Source organism: Malaclemys terrapin, chromosome 1, assembly GCF_027887155.1.
Source record: "Malaclemys terrapin pileata isolate rMalTer1 chromosome 1, rMalTer1.hap1, whole genome shotgun sequence".
Lineage (NCBI taxonomy): Eukaryota > Metazoa > Chordata > Testudines > Emydidae > Malaclemys > Malaclemys terrapin.
Window position 1 is genome coordinate 215,137,792 of NC_071505.1, and position 22,066 is coordinate 215,159,857.

General features: G+C 42.8%; 1 protein-coding gene across 3 annotated transcripts in view; it reads right to left on the minus strand.

The window, feature by feature from the left end:
* Positions 1 to 22,066, minus strand: part of CDKL5 (cyclin dependent kinase like 5) — a 204,067-nt gene that overhangs the window by 105,581 nt on the left and 76,420 nt on the right. For all 3 annotated transcript variants that reach the window (XM_054006740.1, XM_054006747.1, XM_054006732.1), the window contains exons 2-3: positions 15,300 to 15,527; positions 14,278 to 14,312 (exon numbers count right to left, since the gene is read on the minus strand). In XM_054006740.1, coding sequence (XP_053862715.1) covers positions 14,278 to 14,312; positions 15,300 to 15,363 — 99 coding nt within the window. In that variant the 5' untranslated portion in view covers positions 15,364 to 15,527. The remainder of the gene's footprint in view (positions 1 to 14,277; positions 14,313 to 15,299; positions 15,528 to 22,066) is intronic.

Sequence of the window (22,066 nt, forward strand, 5' to 3'; positions counted from 1 at the left end):
ATAAATCGTGTTTTACAAAAGGACTACAAGTTCCATGTGATTTTGATTAATCAAGAATCATACATTTGGCAAATTGTGAGAGAATTTCTAATCAGTTGGAAAGAAATTGTCTGATATGATGAATAAATAGTTCTCTAGCAGAACTCTTTTTTCTATCCTTTCACTCTCAACAAATGTCAATATAATAAAATCAATTGAAACTTCTATTTGAGCCAAAACCAGAAAACATGGCCATGACACATTTCTTGCCCATTTCACAAGAGAGGCTGACCTGTTTTCTGACATGCCTGAAACAGACACATTATATGATGTCCTTTGGATTATCTATCAATTTAGGAGTCATGTTCAGGACTGCAGCAGTTGGAAAAATGGGGGCTCAGCCTCTACTTTTTTCCATTACCATTTCTTGTCATCTTTCTCTGTGTCTGACAATTCATTTCAATTTCTGACTGCCATCGTATTCCTCTAGCCCCAGTTTCACTACCAGGGTTAATTACAGACATACGTCAATACTTTGGTCTAATGATTGTCCTATTGCAGTTGCTTGCTTGGGACACACCAAGATGTCCCAATTCGAATGATATTGTACTGTTAACTAACATTACATTGCCTTAATTTTGACATACCAGACAATACTAGTTTGCTTTCTATAACAAGGCTGTTTCCTCTTCTGAGAGGAAAGGTTCCCACCCCCCTCTTAGAAGAGATTGAAGAGTCAGGACTGAATGACAAAAAGGCTGATTTGAACACCACAAGCTGTGACATGAAGGGACTTAATGAGAGACATTATATGAGGGGACCCACATTCATCTGGGTTGCTAACCTCTTGGATCAGCAAATTGCCAGAGGAATAAGCCACTCTCTAGAGATCAGCAGAGCATGTACATTGGCGTTGTTTTAGGAATGAAGCTGTGATCTTCCATGTAACACAAATAAAAACAAAACAAATTGTGTGGGTAGTTCATGTGCTTTATGTAAGGTAGTTTGGCCAGATTGTATAAGTACCGTTACAGTTGAGAAAACAGCAACAACTCAAATACCAAAAATTTGCCATCCATCTGCCTTACTCCAGCAGATACCATGCCTATGGCAAGAATGACACAAAAACCGGTTACTTGCTTGTGCAGATTGCAGGCAGCAATCATTACAAAGCTCATTCAAGGCAGCAAGTAAACAATGTCTGGCTGAATGCATTACAGAGAGACATTACTGGGGCTCATTGTCAAAATACTGCTTCAGAGCCTCCCTGATTCGAATAGCCCCCTCATTGAGCCCCTCTAATAGTACTGGTATCTGGCTGCTCAAAATCAGCTGCCAGGCGATCAACCTTAACTCTCCATTCCTGGGGAAGTGTTTCTCCCTTAGCTTCACAAATGTTATGTAGCACACAGCAGGCTGTTATGACCATCCGAATATTTTCCTCATTGAGGTCTAACCTTCCAAAAAGGCAGCACCAGCGACCCTTTAATCCACCAAAAGTATGTTCTATGGTCATTCTGCACCTACTGAGCCTCTTGTTGAAGCACTCCCTGCTGCTGCCAAGGTTTTCAGTGTAAGGCTTCATGATCCATGGGAGTAAAGAATAGCCAGGGTCCCCCAAGATAACTATGGGCATTTCCACATCCCCTATTGGAATCTTCTGGTCTGGAAAGTCCCTGATTGCAGCTTTTTATACAGGCCAGTGTTCCTGAAGATGTGTGTATCATGCACCTTTCCCAACCACCCCTGTTGATGTCGGTGAAATGACCCAGTGATCCACCAGCACCTGCAATACCATAGAGAAATACCCCTTTCTGTTGATGTATTCTGTCGCAAGATGGTCTGGGGCCAAAATTGGGATATGCGTCTATTGCCCCACCACAGTTACGGAATCCCATTGCCGCAAAGCCATCCGCTATTTCCCACACATTGCCCAGAGTCACAGTCCTTCGTAGCAGGAGGCAGTTAATGGCCCTATACACTTGCATCACTGCAACCCCCACGGTAAACTTCCCAACTCCAAGTTGATTCACAACTGACCAGTAGCAGTCTGGAATTGCTAACTTCCACACAACAATCGCCACTTGCTTTTGCACCATGAAGGCAGCTCTCATTTTGGTGTCCTTGTGCTGTAGGGCAGGGGAGAGCTCCACACGCAATTCCATGAAGGTGGCTTTGCATATCTGAAAGTTCTTAGCCACTGCTCATCATCCCATACCTGCAAAATGATATTTCCCAAGGCCAGAAGTGATGGTCCACCATGTGCAGCAGCTCTGTGAATGCCAACATCAATCTTGAATTGTTTCTTTCCATGGCACACAGGAGGGCAGGCACTATGGATTCCTGTTCAGATTCACAGCTCATGAAATATTGCAGGATCAGCCATGTTGTGTTCACGCAGCACAGGATCCATGCTTTCAGGCAGAGAGCGGACACAGTTTACAGGGGCAGTTGAAAAAGGGCACGAAACATAGTTGGAAGCCCATGGAATGATGGGACAGAGAAAACAATCATGGGATGCTGAGCCCACCCCCACGATGCATTACGATCTATTCCCAGAGCTCCTAGAGGTAGAAGGTAGCAAGCTGCACAGTGATCACGGTGCACTGGTCTCTCTGGCGATGCTACAGCACCAATTGTGTATGTACTGAGCTGACACAAGGAGCATTGTGTGAACATGCACAAGTGATGTAATTACACCAGTTCATTACTATTGACATAACTTAAGTCAACTTTACTTTGTAGTGTAGACATGGCCTTAGTGTGAAGAATGAATCAGAGAAAACAACAAACAAAAAACGAAAGCCTAGCTCTAAAGAGGATGTTATATCACACTTGGAAAAAAAGTGAAACCAATGAAGCAGGGTCCATCCGCCAGTTCACTTTAAGAGACATAATGACATCAACAGCTTAGCTTTTTTCCTATCTGCTGCTGGATGAAGTTAAACACACTGGATTCAATTTTCCAGTCAGTTACACTGGTGTAAATCAGGAATAACTCCTCTGAAGGCAATGGAATTACACCTTTGTACTCCTTGTGTAATTAAGAGGGCAATGAAGTTTATCTGGGCTAAGAGGACAACAATGAAGAATGGTCAGCTAGGGAGAACCCTATAAAAGCATTTTACTAGAAAGGAAAGCCCAGGAAACTGTCAAAACACTAGCACTTTACATACAAGGTAAATGCATTTACATCTGTCCACATGTATGGGTAGCACATATGATTCTTAAGTTCAGGAAAATGAAAATTTGAAGTGTTAGCAGCACTCGTAAAGTTTGCTTTCTGCCACTGCTGCCAAACAAAGAACATGAAAGCCAGTATACATATAACATTGTGGGGTTCCGTTCCAGGGCTTCATGGAAAAAAAGGCTCCAATATGCCTACTCATGGACTCAGTACTGAAGTTGAGACTCCATGATGGAGCTGATTCCTTCAGACTTCGAATAAGAATTCATGGAATGTGATCGGTCAAAGAGCTCATGAAAAAGGGGTTAATGTGACCTACAGCAGCAGAATGACACTGTCAAATCCCTACCCCACCTTTCCTCAGGCATAGGAAGCCATGCTGTTACCAGTTGCAAACAAGCTGGGATTGAGACCTCACTCCCAATTGCTGTGAGCCTTCAGTACTGGACTATTGCGCCTTCATTGCCACAGCTAACTGTGGAAGTTTGATACAGCTCTCTTCAGTGCAATGAATGTACTTTACAAAAGGTCTTGCATGTTAACGTCAATGAAGTTTGTGTCTCTTCATGACTGGCGAGGAGGCAGGAGCTCTCTGTCTGCCTGCCCGAAGGGATGGATCAACAACCTGCCAACCAGCGCAGAGACTTGAGGCAAGTAAGGGCTCCCTTGCCAAAGGGAGGCTACAAATAAGCCCCAGGACCTGGGGCAACTGACTTGGCAAGCCCCAGTAAACTGGGCTAGCAGGGCTATGCCCCAAACTGAAGAGACTTGTAGGAAGTAGCCCAGGGAACTGAGGAAGGAGATCCATCTCTCCTATTTAGGGGCTGAGCTACACAGGGCCCTGGGCTGGGGCCTGGTAGAGAGGGAGTGCCCAGGGCCCTCTATGGCCCCCTCTGACCTTACAGGCTGCCTGGCCACAGAAGATCCTATCACATCATGAAAAAAGGCATCCTGCAACAGAGTCAAAACATGCTGGTGAATACTGAACACTAACTACACTATCATTAATTAAAAAAAATATTTTAAAAAAGATAAAAAGCAGTAAGCTTTCCAAGGAGGCATCCAGCAGGGGCAATGACAGACAATGCCAAGTTCTTTCTGGCTATCAACAGCTGTTAGAAGTAAAACAGTGGTAACTGGGGCTAGGCATAAAGCGCAACAATGCTGTACAGAAAAGTTTAGAGGGTCTAGACTTCACACAGGCAATGCTCAAAGACAGGTAGACTTGCTTTCTTTGTATTGCTTTAAAATGAATGGAAACACTTGGAAGACTGATCACGGGAATACTGACTGTACGCACAAAACAGGATATTGAAAATTCACTGTGGACATATTCTGGCCATTGATCCTGGGAAGATCTTCCTACAGTAAGACACAACATAGGGGCCTTAATGCCATTAATCTTTCAAGCCAATGGTAAAACTGGACAATAGGCATTGCCAAGACACCTAAATGCTGTGCTGATCGTCAGCCAAGCAGAGCAACTCTTGGGGTGCTCTAAACAAGATGCAGGTAGAAATGGCCCTGTAATGAGCAGCAGCAGGATTAAGGGAGTGCAACGCTGAGTTTAAAACTACACCTTTGACTATGCACACACACTCTTCCCATGTTCTCCCTACAGTTGGGTCACACTGGAGGATCTGGCCCATCTTTTTACTTCATTCCTAATAGGATTTGTTAAACCTGAAATGGTTTATTTTTTAAAAACTGAGGCAATAATATAATTTCCTCCTATAGCCCATAAAAATGGATGATTTGGGGTCATATTACAGGACTAATATGCAAACTTATGCTATGCATGAGGACGACAGGCAAGTAACCTTTGGAATAAATACCTGTATCTTTTGGCCTTTTGTGTTGGGGTGGACTCCCCATACTAGCCCTGCAAGAGATGACTTAGGCCAGGTGAGCCCAATCAGCTACTTAGGCTGAAAGCAGGGGAGATTTAAGCTGGAGGCAGCTAATTAAGGACAGACTCACCTGTGCAGGAACAAGCAGGGCCTGTATAAAGCCAGGCAGCTGGCTGCAGAGAGGGAGGGAAAAGGATACAGGGAATTAGGCTACAGTCACTCCTTTGGCTGAAAGGAGTTGGAGGCTGGCAAACTGAGAGAGTGGGGAAGCCGAGTATGTAGGAAGAAGCCCAGGGAAACAGCAGCAACAGGTAGACTGTGGCTGCTTGTTATAGAGTGCCTGGGCTGGAACCCAGTGTAGAGAGGGGACCTGGGTTCCCTTACCAGCCTCTGGGGAATGACAAGGGCATTGGAGGTGCCAGTCAGGCAGCAGGTCTGGAAAGACTGAATTTCCTGGAAGGCGAGGACTTTAGTGACCTGGCCGGATGGCCAAGCCACAGAGGGGAAGCTGCAGACCTGGGAGTGAGCAGGCAGCACAGTGAGACTAGACAGGAAAAGATAACACTGCAGGGAGACCACAAGCTGTCAGAGCAAATCCTGAGGATAGCCAGCAGGAGGCACCGTTCAAGGTGAGTGGACCCCGTGACAGCTTTATTTAGATATCTTTTTATCTTGAAAGTGTAGAGATTGATGCAAGTAAAGTTTGACTCCTCAAATCTCTTTTTTAAAATCCAAAATGTCTTGAACGCATTTCTCTGACTTCATTCCTCTGCATGAATAAAACAGCTAAACATATTCCTGTAAATCAATTTGTCATCCTGGAACATTGTCTGTTGGGCCTTAAGGTTACTCTACTAATTCTGTCTCAAGAAACATTTTAGCTGCTAATCTGGATGTATTTACATTATTCTTGCTGTTTTTTGTCAAGCAAAACACTCAACTTGGTTGCATTTCTCACTCTGTCTGTCATAAGATATCAGATGCAGTCTGCAAAAGGTCATTTCCAAAGTTTTGGGGAGTCTTCTAGCCTTCAGTGGGGGAAAAAAAACCTATTAAATTTGGTGATAACTGGACAATTCTAAATAGCACTCATTTGGTTCTGCAGGCAGAGGAGCATTATGACATTAAAGTTAACTCAGCCAGTCCTCCCTCCAGTTCATTTGGATACATCTGTCCGATTGGTTGGAGACACTAAATGATGCTGCAGGTCAGGACTGGAGTGCTTTGCAAGAGTTGGGGGTGTGGTACAGAGGTTCAGGACTGGAATAGTGGGAGCTGCTTCAGCTCAGGAGTTATACTGGCTCAGTAGGAGTGAGGCTGGAGTTGTAAATTATGACTCCCTCCACACTATACCTGGCTTAGGCAAGATGACTCATCTTTGCCCTGTCAACTGTTTTTTAGCTCAGCTAAACAGTGCCCATTTGGTGCTACAGGCACATATTCTACAGCACCAACTGGGCATAGTTAAAGTGAGAGTTGACCAAGGCAGACAGCAGTGTTTGGGTTTAAGATTGGGGTTACTGAAGGGAGGAAGTGATGACTGGCAGAGTTACCGATGATGTGATAGTGCTGCTGCTCAAAGGCTCCTGCCTGCACCACCAAATGGGTAGTATCAAAAGGAAGTTGTTAGTATGAAAATGATGAAACAGAAGAGGAGTAGTATTTTAAATTACTTAATACTAAAATTTGGGTTTAGTGGCAGTATCCTGTAAAATTGCTATAGGTTCAGGGATAGAAACTGTGTTTTTGTCCCTCCGACCACCTGCCAGCTTGCCCTACATACGCAACAAGATGCGTGATCCACTGGTGAATATTGGCACAACTAGTCATTCTGGTCCCAAGAAACAGATGGAGAAATGACCAGAGTGGGAGATTTATTGAAATATACTTACCATTGGAAAATCTAGGTTTCTAGATATTGATAAAGTAGGTATGACTGGATATAAGGGTATGTCTACACTACCGCCGAATCAGCATGCAGCGATCAATCCAGTGGGGGTTGATTTATCGCGTCCAGTCTTGACACGATAAATCAATTCCTGAGCGCTCTCCCGTCGACTCCTGTACCACACCGCCACGAGAAGCGCAGGCAGAGTCGACAAGGGAGCGGCAGCAGTCGACTCACCACAGTAAGTGCATCTAAGAACGTCAACTTCAGCTACGTTATTCACGTAGCTGAAGTTGCGTAACTTAGATCTATTTCCCTCACCCCCCCTTCAATGTAGACCAAGCCTAAGAAAGTAGTTCTTTCCTTGTACACACTCATTCTATTATACTTTCTCTAGTTAATCTCATTGGCTCACTCAGTTCAAATCCAGAAAGCCATTCTAGTTTGAACATCACTCCATTTGGAAGTAAAAGCCATCTGTTTATTCAGGTCTTCCATTAATGAGAGATATTTGACTTCCCTTTGGCAGTACATCTCCTGTCTGGAATTCCTCAGTCTGTAGTTGGCTGAGATGTCGGATTGCAAGAATGTATTTGCCATATTTGGAGGGAGAAGTGTGCCTGTCTACTCTGGTTTATTTCCATAAATTGTATCCAGTTATGGACTTAAATCAATGTAACAATCACGGCTCTACTTTGTTAAAGTGAATGTCTCTATCCCCAAAATTACATAAAATGTCTCAAATCATGAGGTGGAGTATGCTTAACTGTATGGTGTTCAGAATGTTTTAAACTTCAAGGTTGGCCTACAATCTATTTGACAGATTCTTTTTTCATTGCTTCAGTTAACATTAGTGCTTCTCAACCAGAGGTCTGGGGTCCCCTGGGGGGCCGCGACCAGGTTTCAGAGAGTCCGCCAAGCAGGACCAGTGTTAGCCTTGCTGGGGCCCAGGGCAGAATGCCAAAGTCCCATGGCATGGGGCTGAAGCGTGGGGCCCTGAGCCCCACCACCTGGGGCTAAAGCAGAAGCCTGAGCAGCTTAGTTTCATGGGGCCCTGGGCAATTGCCCTGCTTGCTACCCTTTAACACCAGCCCTGGCTTTTTATATACAGAAAACCAGTTATTGTGGCACAGGAGGGCCATGGAATTTTTATAGCATGTGGGGGGGGGGGGGGGAGGACAACAAAAAAGCTTGAGAACCCCTGGTCTCTCCCCCCACTCCTCTCCAAGGGCTCCTAGTCTCCCACCCTAGGTTTCTCATGCAAAGAGAAGACTCGGAAGGCAAGGTGAAGATGTGGATAGGAAAGAAAAGTGTGTCCACTGAAGCACACTCCCCAGCCTTGAATGGAACCTAAGAGTACTGAGTGTCGTCATTCCTCTACTGTCTGCAAATATCTGAAGCATACTAACAAAATGTATGACTTATTTCCCCCACCCCAACCAGTGCTAGTCCACAGAGACGATGATGCCGTCAGTTCCTCAAGTGGCAGAGGTCTATGCAGTGTGGATCTAAAAGGTTCCAACCTTGCTAATGCACCATGTGGATGTCATCATGATCCCACATGATGGAATTTCAGGTATTTTTTTAGATTGTTTTTTAAAAAAAAAAACTAGAAAATGTCACAAAATGCTACATTAAGAGAACATTAAGGTTGCAAAGGCTGGCATTCAAAGGTAGAAAATACCATAATTAAGGCTGCTTGTGCAATCTCAATTTGGCTCCCTTGTAAAATTTTATGCATTATGATTCAGTCTTTAATTACATGATCACATACTTTTTTTTTTTCCACAGGAGCCCTGCCTCCTTCAGTCCACAGAATGGAACTGCTCCGGGATGAATCAATCTAGTGTAATGAAGAAAGTTGTTCCCTGCTTCATTTGATGCAGAAGTTGGAAGGTGTATGGAAACAAGACTGAAAGAAGGGAAAGGAAACTCATGGTTCAGGCAACTGATGGCTGCCTCTGCCACAGATTTTCTATGTGAGCTGGCAAATCACTTAAACCAAACCTTTCATAGGTGGTCACTAGCTGCATGTTTCATTTTCTGGGTACATGATCTGAGATCCTGGGATCTGATTTGCAGAAATGCTGAGCTCTCACAGCTGTAACTGAAGTCAAAGGAAGCTATGCTCTGACATATGAAGTGCTAAGTACTCTGAAAAAACAGACATTTCAAATCATTCTCTAAAAGGTAGTGGATGCTTTTGACTAATCTCTGTGCCTCCATTCCCTATGTATAAAATGGAGATAATACCACCCCCTCACCTCACAGGGGTTTTGTAAAAATAATTTCATTAATATTTCTGAAGCACTCCTACTAGAGTGCCAGAGAAAAGCCAGTGAGGACATTAATAATTCTCTCTTCAGAGCAAGGTTTGACCCACGTACAGTAAATAAGGCATAGGGCCATACACCAAAACTTTGAATAAAACAATGAATAGCTGACCATTAAGGCAGACAGGTGTCCTGTAGGGAAAAGATACTATGTGATCATGAAACGAAGACTACTATAATAATTGTGCACAAGTGGGCCAAATTAAGGTTGCACAGGCATCTAAACATTGTTTGTTTTAAGTCTGTTGAGAAAGCTGAACACAGAAATAAAAATATCCTAATAACAAATGTCTATTAGCAATAACAGATGCATCGTGCTGTTGGTTAGCATTTCTAGGATGAAGAAATATTAGTCATCCTGGAGGAGTTTACTTTTGCCTTCATGATGATACGCCCTTAGTTAGTTATTCTGTTCTAAGTGTCAAAAATAAGGTTTTTATTTTGTATATCCCATTCGCCCCTTGTCTAAGCACACACACTACAATAGATATGAAGTTTACTAATAGTAAGTCACTATATCTTTTTGATAACTTTGCAATTATGGGGCTAGATCCTCAGTTGATATAAATTTACCCCAGCAGAGAATCAGGACCGTTGCATATTATACCACTCTGTCTCTAAAGAGTAGTTAAATTCCTGCATTCTGATTCTCAGGAATAAATTGCTACTCCCAGGAAAAAGGAAAACTGCATTTGCTGAGGGATCATTACTGGGGAAGAAGGTAAACTTCCGACAATTTGGTAGGATTTCCAGTCTATGTCCAAGAGACTCTTACTGGAATAGTATGGATGTTGTGGATCAGGACTGAGTTGCATTGGCACAGCTGTGTTGGGAAGCTTACACAGCCCCCACCAGCATTAAACGTGAGTCAGGCCACTATTATCAGTCCATCATTTTCATAAGCACTAAATCTGCCCATTGTATTTTTAAGCTATACAGAAGGAAAATGAAAATTACTTATTTAAAATATGACAAATAGTGCAGCAGGTCACATCTATCAGTGAAATGAAAGGCTGTGATAACCATGGCATAATGGGAGCTTTTTCCACAACCAACACAGATGCCTAACTTGACTCACTGAACTGGCCTACATGACATATAGACTTTAAAAAAGCTGAAACGCCATTCATTTTAGATAAGCAATTTATATTCCAATCACACAAAGTGAGGAGGCCTAGTATGTAAACTGTTATACAAGGATCTGAACTGAGCGCGAGTGTGTGGGGAACTTGCTTTCCACTCGCAACTCCAAATTTCACTCACTCATAAAAATAAACGTTTTAAATCAAACTAATCAGTAGTGAAGTAGTAAAAATGTTGACGTGTGGCAGGGTCACATTTTAAAAAGACAAACTTCTGTATGCAAGAATGTGTACATTCACATTCATACACAAATAACAATTTTGTGAAGAATCAGGCAACGGTACATGAAAACTAGCTATTTAGTATTTAAATCTCCATTTCCTGGAATAAATATGAAATTTGCATATAAAATCAGTACTTCAGTGTTTGTTTACTTGTACATCTCAAAGTGCACAACTGTACGGTTTTTGGGGGGGTTTTTTGGCTTGCAAATGGATTTTCTTTTTTAAAGTGGCAGCCCTTACAATTGTTATCGTTAGGTTTCAGAGCTGTCATTTCTCTGAGAAGAATGGCAGAAGTTCCTGACCTTTAAAGCTACTTACAGGCCACCTGTAGACTTGATTTAAATGACAATGTATTTGATTTACAGTTCTCTTTGCAGCCATAAGAAAAAGTTTAAACTGTGCAGAAATGGAAGAGCAGCATACCATTGAATAGTGCCTCAATCTTACCCTTTATGTTAGTAGGAGTATTATTAATGTGTAGTCACACTCGGAGCTGCAAAATGGGAGAAATATACCCAGCTTAGACAATCATGGAGGAAGAGATGTTCAAAGAACTTAACTGTTTTACAGCAGAATTTTTGCCTTTCAGAGAACTCTTCTTAAAAACTAGTTATTTTGTACTATCTGAAACTTTTAAACATTTTTATTCCTAATTTTTGGGACTCTTAGTTAATCGCAGTTAACTCACGCGATTAACTCGAAATATTAATCACAGGTTTAATCGCACTGTTAAACAATAGAATACAAATTGAAATGTATTAAATATTTTGGATGTTTTTTCTACATTTTCATATATATTGTATTCTGTGTTGCAATTGAAATCAATATTACAAATATTTCCACGGTAAAAATAAAGAAATTGCACTACAGTGCTTGTATGAGGTGAATTGAAAAATACTATTTCTTTGATCATGAAAGTGCAACTTACAAATTTAGATTTTGTTTGTTTGTTACGTAACTGCACTCAAAAACGAAACAATGTAAAACTTCAGAGCCTACAGGTCCACTCTGTCCTACTTCTTGTTCAGCCAAACGCTAAGACAAACAAGTTTGTTTACAACTTGTGGGGCTGCAAGCTGCAGCCGAGCGGCGGGAACTCAGGCCTCACTAGAGACACCACGCCGCTGGATGTGGTGCGCTGAGGCTCCAGGAGCGGGGGTAAGTTGCATGGTAAGGGGCCGGGTATCCCCCCGACCCCATCCCCAACAACCCTGACCCCCAGCTCTGAGCCCAGCCCTTCTGAGCCAGACACACCCCGACCCCATCCCCCCACAGCCCTGACCCCCAGCTCCAAGCCCAGCCCCTCTGAACCGGACCCCCCCCCCGACCCCATCTCCCCACAGCCCTGAGCCCAGCCCCTGTGAGCCGGGCACCCCCCAACCCAAAGCCCAGCTCCCCACCCGGCCCTGGGCAACAGCAGCACCACTCCCAGGCAGCGACAGCCCATTGGCACCAACCATCACCCAGCAACAGCCCGTTATGTAAATGCAAATGTATGCATACCATTAAAGCATTTAATGTTTTTAAATAATGTATTTAGGGTATTTTCAAATTACTACAAATTAATTTTTGAATGTATTTCACTAGTTATTTTTTTACATTTCCAAATACATGTTACTATAGTATTGCAACTTTTTTTTAATGGAAGGGCCCCCCGAAATTGCTTTGCCCCAGGCCCCCTGAATCCTCTGGGCGGCCCTGGCTGATGATGCTTGCTAAAAAAAATAAGGTAATTAAATTTGTGACTGAACTCGTTGGGGGAAATTTGTATATCCCCTGCTCTGTTTTACCTGCATTCTGTCATGTATTTCATGTTATAGCAGTCTCGGATGATGACCCAACACGTTGTTCATAGAATCATAGAATATCAGGGTTGGAAGGGACCTCAGGAGGTCATCTAGTCCAACCCCCTGCTCAAAGCAGGACCAATTCCCAACTAAATCATCCCAGCCAGGGCTTTGTCAAGCCTGACCTTAAAAACCTCTAAGGAAGGAACAGGAGTACTTGTGGCACCTTAGAGACTAACAAATTTATTAGAGCATAAGCTTTCGTGGACTACAGCCCACTTCTATTACAAGAAGCGGGCAACATTATCTCCTGCAAATGTAAACACACTTGTTTGTCTGAGCAATTGGCTGAACAAGAAGTAGGACTGGGTGGACTTGCAGGCTCTAAAATGTTAGGTTTTTTTGTACAGTTCTATATTTGTAAGCTCAACTTTCAGGATAAAGAGACTGCACTACAGTACTTGTATTAGGTGAATTGAAAAATACTATTTTGTTTTTTTACAGTGCAAATACTTGTAATCAAAAATAAATATAAGCAGTGTACATTTGTATTGAATCAATAGATTAGAAAATGTAGAAAACAATCCAAAAATATTTAAATAAATGGTATTCTATTAGCAGTGTGATTAATCACGCAATTAATCGTGATTACGTTTTTTAAAATCGTTGACAGGCCTACTAATTTTATAATACATAGTCAAGATAGTCAACCTATAAATGGCAATTTCATATAATCCTTAAGGATTAAGTATCCCAAATTGAATTTAAACATCTGAAACTAGATTTGGGAGGTAGGCATTACATGTTCTACCATTTTTATTTTATTTTATTTTATTTTAAATAGCTGTTCAAGTAAAGGCAAGAGGGACAAAGCAATAAGAACACAAAAGAAAATGAAAGTGTAAATAGACTATCTTTAGTAGACAGTCTACACTAGACATTTTGGTATCTTAACTGCACAGTTGGAAGGGAGAATGAGGTATTTATTTCTTGGACAAGTTCCTCCTAACTTTTTGTCAGTTTTGATCCTTCTCTCCCTTCACATCAGCACCACTCTTCATTTCCTTTGCACTGATCCCATGAAAGCACACACACACACACACCAGATGGCAAAATTGAAATTTATGCAAGAAACCCAATTTACATGGGCCTCAGTTACATTTTTTGGCAATCCTCAAATATAGTACATCATGTCCAAAAGCACAGCAACTAAGATAAGGAATGAGCAACCTCATCACACATTCCCAGATACATTAAGTGATTCATTTTGTTTCAGGCACACTGAATTTCAAACTCCATTCGCATTTTCAAAACTGTTTTCTGTTTTTCATTTGTCCTTTGCCAGGTTAAACTGAATATTCTTTTACTGCAGTTAGATTATCAAACAGCAGCCGTGGAAATTCCATGTATCAGTGCTGAACAATTTGTTGCCACGTTACAGAAAACCAGACATATCGTATTAGCAAGATATGATTAATTACACAACAATACACTCTACTTAGAATGTTTTGAATCATTCAACAATATTTTTCTTTTATCCAACTCTCAATATTAATTTCCAGGACTACATCTGAAGCATGATCAGACTAGTAACACTTAATATGTTCTCTGAATTTCTGTTCAATAATTTGTGTGTTAATTTTATAAATTCTAAACTCTGTCTTTTTGATTATATCTTACCCTAGATGCAGCTGTTTCCTGTCACAATATAGTCAAATCAGGACCTTGAACAACTGATTGCAGGCCAAGGCCTGTCCCAAACAAGGCAGCAAAACGTACGTCTAATATATATTAACAACCCAGGTCTCACTCTCCATGTTTAAAATTTCATTTTTGCTTTCATCCATGGATTAACATCTATGTACAATTAAAAGCACTCTATTTACCTTGTGTCTGCATTTAAGTACAACCCCATAGGCTCCTGAAACACAAAGGAAAAAACAAACAGATTAATTACCATGCTGTGGGAAAAGGAAGCAAAATACACTACATTTCACAGCTGTCTAATATGTATTATGGATGCATTGTTCCTAATATTATCTTCTTACACTTATATCTAAAATGCTTTGTTACATTTTTGTGCAGCAAAATTTTAAAATGAAGAGGCTTGTAAGTATATGACTTTCAAATTCTTCTGTGAATTCCTTATTTTTAGAAATATGCAAGAAAATTTGGAATAACTGCATGTTCCTATAATAAGTGGCAGTAGTGTAGATAGCCAACTAATGGACTTAAAAAAAAAAAAACAAAAAAAGTGTGATTTCATGTACATTCTGGTACCTCTAACTTTTTGTTTACTTTTAGGGCATCTCTCAGGCCTTATGTACACTGAAAATGCTATAGCGACACAGCTGTAGCGGCATTCTCCTATTGGTACAGGTAATCCACCTCCTCGAGAAGCAGCAGCTAAATTGATAGAAGAATTCTTCTGTTGACCTAGCGCTGCCTGTCTACAGAGAGACTAAGGTCAGCTTAACTTCGCCACTCAAGGTATGTTTTTTTCACACCCTGACATATCGGGGTTCCGTTGGATTTGTAATAGTAAGATCGTTTTTCCATTTTTTTTAGGACATCCTGACAACTTAAAAATGAGACAATGGCTTTATTACTTCATATGTTAATATATATATGCAAATAATTTTGTCTAGCTCTGTAATGTCCATAGTTAAGCATAGAAATTGTTGTAGAAATCTGAGAAATAAAATTGTTTGTGACCTGGATAACAATGATTTATTTTTAAGAACCAATGACTGCCAACATTAAAGTCATCTTGAGAAATAACATTTTGCAGAATTTCATCTAATGGGAACAGGCTTTATTTTTTTCTGTCTAATAATAGAATAATATATAAATAGCCTCTGAATTCTGTTAATTCTAATTCTTATTTCATTAAGAAGAACTGACTTACCTTCACCTACAACCCCAAGGATCTCAAATTTATTCATCACATTACCAATGTTAAGAATCTTCATGAAGACAAATTCCTCTTGTGATGAGAGCCACAGAGCATGGCACAGAGAAGAGTATCTAAAGGGTCTGTGGTAGGACAAACTGAAGACTTTTGACAGGAGAAATCCACATTGATTGACTGGACTTCTTACATACTTGTCCTAGTTTCCAGGAAGCTATTTAATGCCTAGAAAGAAATGAATGGTAAAATTAGCATCAGGAAATCTTGTTTTACAGGACGCAAAGAAAAACAATGGCATATATTCACAATATTTACCATCAGCACTGTGGTATTTGATAAAGAAAATTGCCTCACTCCCTTTCTGGGTTTTACAATCAATAGAGCTCTGCAGCATGTGTAAAGGAAGCCAGCAAAGGTGACTACATATCGGATATATGGCACAGCTGGTTTTGTAATCCCATATGCAGGACATCATTTAAAATAAGAAAACAACTTACATAAGAAATGTTTCCTGCTGGTAGAAGAGAAAAATTGCAGTGATCTACCACAGTGGGTAGTTGAACACACACCTATAAATGCTAGTGTTTTCTCTTCCATTTATGTTGGCAGCTAGCTACAGAAAAACAGATTGTGATTAGCCAGTTTATTCTTCACCTCACTCCCATGATAGAAAATCTTCATTGGAAGAATCCTTACTATGCTAGCTCCTCTTTTTCTATCTTTTATTACACCTGGAAATATTTTAAACACTTTTCATGGTTAAATCTATTAGGAGCCTGTTTAAAACAAATATGCTGAAAAATATTTAGGATATAAGAATTTTCAAACAAATTAAATATACTTAGTACTGTACAATACACATACCCTTTCAAAGTTCTATTTGTAGCGAAGTTATACAATTGCAGACAATAAATGTAGTAATTACAAAAAAGTGATACAAACACAAAAAGCAAGTTTTTACTCCAGGTAAAATTTGTCACCTTTAGTTTTAGTAGAATGATAAGTGTACCAAGATTTATTTTGCCACTGTATATAGTATCATCATCAATACATACACCATTTATTTATTTTAAAATGTAGAGAAAAATAAACCACCAATAGATTCACTGTAAAAGCGAACGGTTTTTCACATCTCAGTGCCCTACGATTGGGACTGCTCATGAGGAACTAGCCTGCAGGATGGGAATGAATCCATATAATTAAACCAATACATGGCACAGGCTACATCTTCACTATGGGGGGGGGTCGATTTAAGATACTCGCGTAGCTGAATTCGACGTATCCGAGGCGACTTACCCCGCCGTGAGGACGGCGGCAAATCCACCTCCGTGGCTCCCCCGTCGACGGCGCTTACTCCTACCTGTGCTGGTGGAGTACAAGCATCGATTCGGGGATCAATTGTCACATCCCGACAAGACGCGATAATTCGATCCCTGAGAGATAGATTTCTACCCGCCGATTCAGGCGGGTAGTGAAGACGTAGCCACAGAGATCGAAGACCTAACTCTGCTGGATTCTGCACACACAGAAACAAAGCTACATCACTATTTTAGTGTTGCCAATGGATATTGTCGAGAGTGCTGCTGTGAGCCACACATAATGAAGAGGAGAGGTATGAGATATGGCAAAAACACCACAATGCTGGCCTTGTCAAAAGACCTGGAAGACAAACTTGTTTGTAAAGAAACCAAAAGGTACATTAAAAAAGAGAATCAAATACAGTATCTTAGAACCAAATTTTCTCTCTCTTAAAGTGATTATAATATGAAGGTAAGAAAGGTCTTCCTAAATTAAATAGCTGGGGAAAAAATAGCTTAAAAAGTTATTCCTTCATTACTGAAATATTTTCATAGTTATTTTAGTCGGGCAGGAGAAATCATTTTCTTTACTTGAGTCTCTGTTAAAGAGATGGCATTTCTTTTCATTCCCAACCTGCACCCTTCATCTCTTCCTTCCACACTCTTTCCCCCTCTGCCCCCATATATGTGTGGCTTTTTTCTCTCCTTCCCCTTTGCAGCTCCTTCAATCTTTAAGGTAACAGTAACAAAACAACTAAAGAAACCACAGAAAGATATCTAATCTGTTAACCCCTGCACTACAGCCTATAATGGGCTGTGTTTTGTCCACCCCATTGTAGCATTTGCACATACACAAATCTTAGTGTTTTATGTGCAGATTGTGTATTAGTAATTAAACTACTGCTAGATTGGTGCTGAAAACACCAACGATGCTAGAGAATAAATGAGAATAAACTAAAAAAAGCTGCATTCTATACACAAGAAAAAAAAGTTGCCAGAGAGAAAGAAGATCAACTCAGAAAATAAAATTTATTTTCAACTTCCTATTGGTATCAGTCAACAATTTCTTTAATGAAGGTATTAAAGAAGACTAACACCAGTCCCTGTGATAACTAGCAATCCAGTCACAAAACTTGGTACCTTAGTGTGTATAATTATCCTCTTAACAGCTCTTGTTCTTCATCCAGTTTTAAATGTACATGATAATATTGAAGCCATTAGGAATTAGTGGAAAATAATCTCTCATGAGACTATATCTAAAGCTTTAAGAACCCTAAAGATATGTACACGTTTACCTTCATCTACTAATTCTGAAATTCTATAAAAACAGCAATTCAAGTCTGGCAATACCTGTTCTTCATAAAGCCATGCTGCCTACTATTTATGGTTCAGTTCTTTTACTGATTTTTCTTGATTGGTTCTCTTTCAATATTTGTTCCATATGTTACTGGGGATAAAGGCTAGATTAGCAAGAGAGTCATTGCCAAGGTCACTTTAAAAAAAATTAGTATGAGCTTCCTTCCACAAACCAGTCTACCTGCATATCAACAGTTAATATTACAATATAAACATTATTGGTTGTAAGTTAAAACTAATACCTCAAGTTCCACCTAAAAACATATTGGCCATGAGCAAAGATCACACAGCACAGGTGCAACTGTGCTCCTGATGTCAAACTGCACTAGTAAGTGTACTACCATTTGCTGCACTAGTTTCAGCTTCAGAACGGTCTAAAGCTCTGTCTACACTACCCACAGAGGGTGTGAATAGCAGTGCATGCTGAAGTGCTGCACTGTAACTTCCCCATATGAACTCACCGGGTGCAAAGTAAACTGTTCCTAGATGGCATTAGTGTAGTTCTGTTTGAAAAAAATTACATCAGACACAAACTAGGAACCTTATAGTTTGTGCCCACAGCTTCCACACAGGGGAGTTTCAGCATGCTGCTATTCACACACCCCGTAGTCCGAACTGTGAGACCATACAGACACAGCCTCCGGTGTATAGCACCAGTGAAAGGACAGTACACCAATCTAATATCGAGGTGACAAAGGCATAAATAATCATTACAAGATCCAGATAAGAAAAGGCGATAGCCATTAACTCAGATATCCAGCAGCAACCTAGGATCTAGTAATATACCTGAGCACAAAACGTGTGTCCATACACGGTTTATCAAGGTACTACTGTAAAAGCAAACAACAAGGGAACTAGTCTAATTTTAACACAGCCAAACCTTAGTTGCTTAAGAACAAATACCAAGGCTGCTCAAACCTGTTCATGGCACGAAACTGCTACTAACATTTGCGAGACAAGGTGGGTGCGGTAATATTGGTGAGAGACACAAGCTTTTAAGCCACACAGAGCTCTTCTTCAGGTCTGGAAAACCTGAAGAAGAGCTCTGTATAATCTCGAAAGCTTGCTTCAGGCTATGGCTAACTACAGAGCTTACAGCAGCTCAGCTGCACTGAAGCATCTGCACAGCTGTAACTAGGGTGACCAGATCCCCGCCCACAGTCCACCCCCGCTCCTCCACCACTCTGCCCCAGGTCCCACCCACTCGCTCTCCCCTTCCCCCCCATCAGGACAGTCCTGATTTTATTGGGACATCTGGTCACCCTCGCTGTAACGCTGCTTGTGAAGTACTAACGCAGATGCTCTAAGCCGAGAGCTTTCCCATCGACTTAATTGCTCCGGCCCCAGCAAGTGGCAGTAGCTATGTCAGTGGGAGAGCTGTCCCCACTGGTGTTTAGGTCAGTGTAACTTACTTTGCTCAGGGAGTTGTTTTATTCACATCCCTGAGTGACATAATTTATATCCACTTAAACTGTAGTGTGTACATAGCCTCTCTCACCAACAGAAGTTGGTCCAATAAAAGATTCTCTCATCCACCTTTTGTCTCTCTAACATCCTGGGAAAAAACACTGCTACACCACCACCGCATACTAACATGTGAATCCAGCAAGCTCCTATTTACAGTTATATCACTAGAACTTCAGTTGTTCCCCATCTATAGCTCACTCACCGAGACAAACAAAGGGACACTGGAAAAAGTCACACCCAGAATTGGAACACATATTGAGATTCTCTGTAGAGAGGGGAAAGGACTGAATGAGCTTAGAGACTGAACTATCAGCCAAGATTCAGGTTCTGTGTTTTGTTTGGCTCTGCTAATCCTCTACTTCATCTATAGGAGAGTCCACCTCCAAAAATAAAACAAAGCTGTCCTGAATACTTTGTATTCAGGTTCAAATCATAGATAAAGATGCAGGACAAGAACAGTTACTCAATGTTCTCATAACTGTTGTTCTTCAAGAGGTGTTGTTCATGTCCATTCCAATCAGGTGTGTGCGCGCACACGCGCACAGTAGCTGGAAGATTTTTCCCCAGCAGCATCCATGGGGGTCAGCCTGAGCGCCCCCTGGGCACCCAATAAATGGCCCTGCCAACCCGCCACCTCTTCAGGTTCCTTCTTGCTGGCTAATCTGACAGAGGGGTAAGGAGGGTGGGTATTAGAATGGACATGAACACCACATCTCAAAGAACAACAGTTATGAGAAGGTGAGTAACAGTTTTTTCTTCAAGTGCTTGTTCATGTCAATTCCAATAAGATGACTCACAAGTTCAAGTTCAGGAGGTGGGATCAGCGTTGTCCACTGATTGGAGCACTGCTCATCCGAAGGCTGCATTGTCTCTGGCATGCTGGATAAGCGCATAGTGCATGGTGAAAGTATGAATAGAGGACCATAGGCGTGCGCAGCACATTTCATTAGGGTGTGCACCCAGGGAGCCCTGCCCTAGCCCCGCCCCCGCCCTGCCCCCATCCACTTCCTCCTACTTCCCACTCCCTGACTACCCCCTCCTGGGACCCATGCCCCTATTTAAGCCTTGTCCCCTAACTGCCCCCCAGGACCCCACCCCCTATCTAAGCCTCCCTGCTCCTTGTCCCCTGACTGCCCCCCTAGGACCTTACCCCCTACCTTTCCCTTGACTGCCCCACCCTTCTCCACACCCCCGCCCCCAGACAGACTCCCAGGACTCTCATGCCTATCCAACCGCTCCCCGCCCCCTGACAGGATCCCCAGAACTCCCAACCCATACAACCCCCCTGCTCCCTGCCTGCCCCAACCCCTCTCCACACCCCTGCCTCCTGACAGCCCCCTCCAGAACTCCCAACTCATCCAACCCCCCACAGCTCCTTGTCCCCTGACTACCCCCTCCAGAGACCCCCCCCACCCTAACTGCCCCCACCAGGACCCTCCTTGCTCCCTGTCCCCTGACTGCCCCAATCCCTATCCACTCCCAACCCCCTGACAGACCCCGGGACTCCCATGCCCCCTCCAACCCCCCCCCCCACTCCCTGACTGCCCCCTCCAACCCCCCCCCGCTCCCTGACTGCCCCCTCCAACCCCCCCCCGCTCCCTGACTGCCCCCTCCAGAGACTCCCCCCACCCCTAACCACCCCCCCCAGGATCCCACACCCTATCCAACCCTCCCTGCTCCCTGTCCCCTGACTGCCCCCACCCCTTATCCAACCCCCCGTCCATGGACCCCTTTCCATGAGGCTCCTAGCTGCATGTTTGGCTCTGTGCAGAGCCAGATACACTGCCCCGCAGGAGCGGGCAGTCCCGCCCCCTCAGAATGCTGCACACACGGCAGCATGGCTCCGGATGAACAGGGAGCATGTCTGCCTCCCCGCGGAGGCGAACACTGCCCCACGGGAGTGCGCAGCCCCAGCCCCCAGAGCGCTGCGCACGCGGCAGCACGGCTCCAGGGGAGAGGGGAAGGCAGGGGGGAGAGGGGAGCGACTTGCTGCGCTCGGCTGGGCGCTCCAGCCTGGGAGCGTGGACCCCACGGCTTGCCGCAGCGGAAGAGTGGGGCCATTTTCCCACCCCTGCATTAGGGTGTTCCTGGGCACACCCGGCACACCCCGTACGCATGCCTATGCGGAGGACCATGTTGCCACTCTGCAGATTTCCTGAGTGGGAACCTGAGCCAGGAATGCTGTTGATGAAGCCTGCACCATGGTGAAGTGCGCAGTGATGGGAGGTGCAGGAACCCCCACCAGGCTGTAGCACTCACAAATGCAGGGCGTGATCCATAATGAAATGTGATGCGACCACACAGGCAGACCTTTAATTCTGTCCGCCACTGCCACGAATAACTGGCTTGATTTTCTGAACAGCTTCGTTCTCTCAATGTAGGAGACTAGCGCCCTACCGACATCCAGTGAGTGAAGTCTTTGCTCCCTGCTGCTGGAATGCAGCTTAGGGTAGAATACCAGGAGAAAGATGACCTGGTTGATGTGAAACTGCAATACAACCTTTGGTAGGAAAGCAGGATGGAGGTCTGAGCTGAACCTTGTCCTTATAGAACACAGTATAAGGGAGCTCTGATATTAGGGCCTTAAGTTCAGACACCGTCCTGGCCGAGGTTATCGCTAACAGGAACATGACCTTGTAAAAA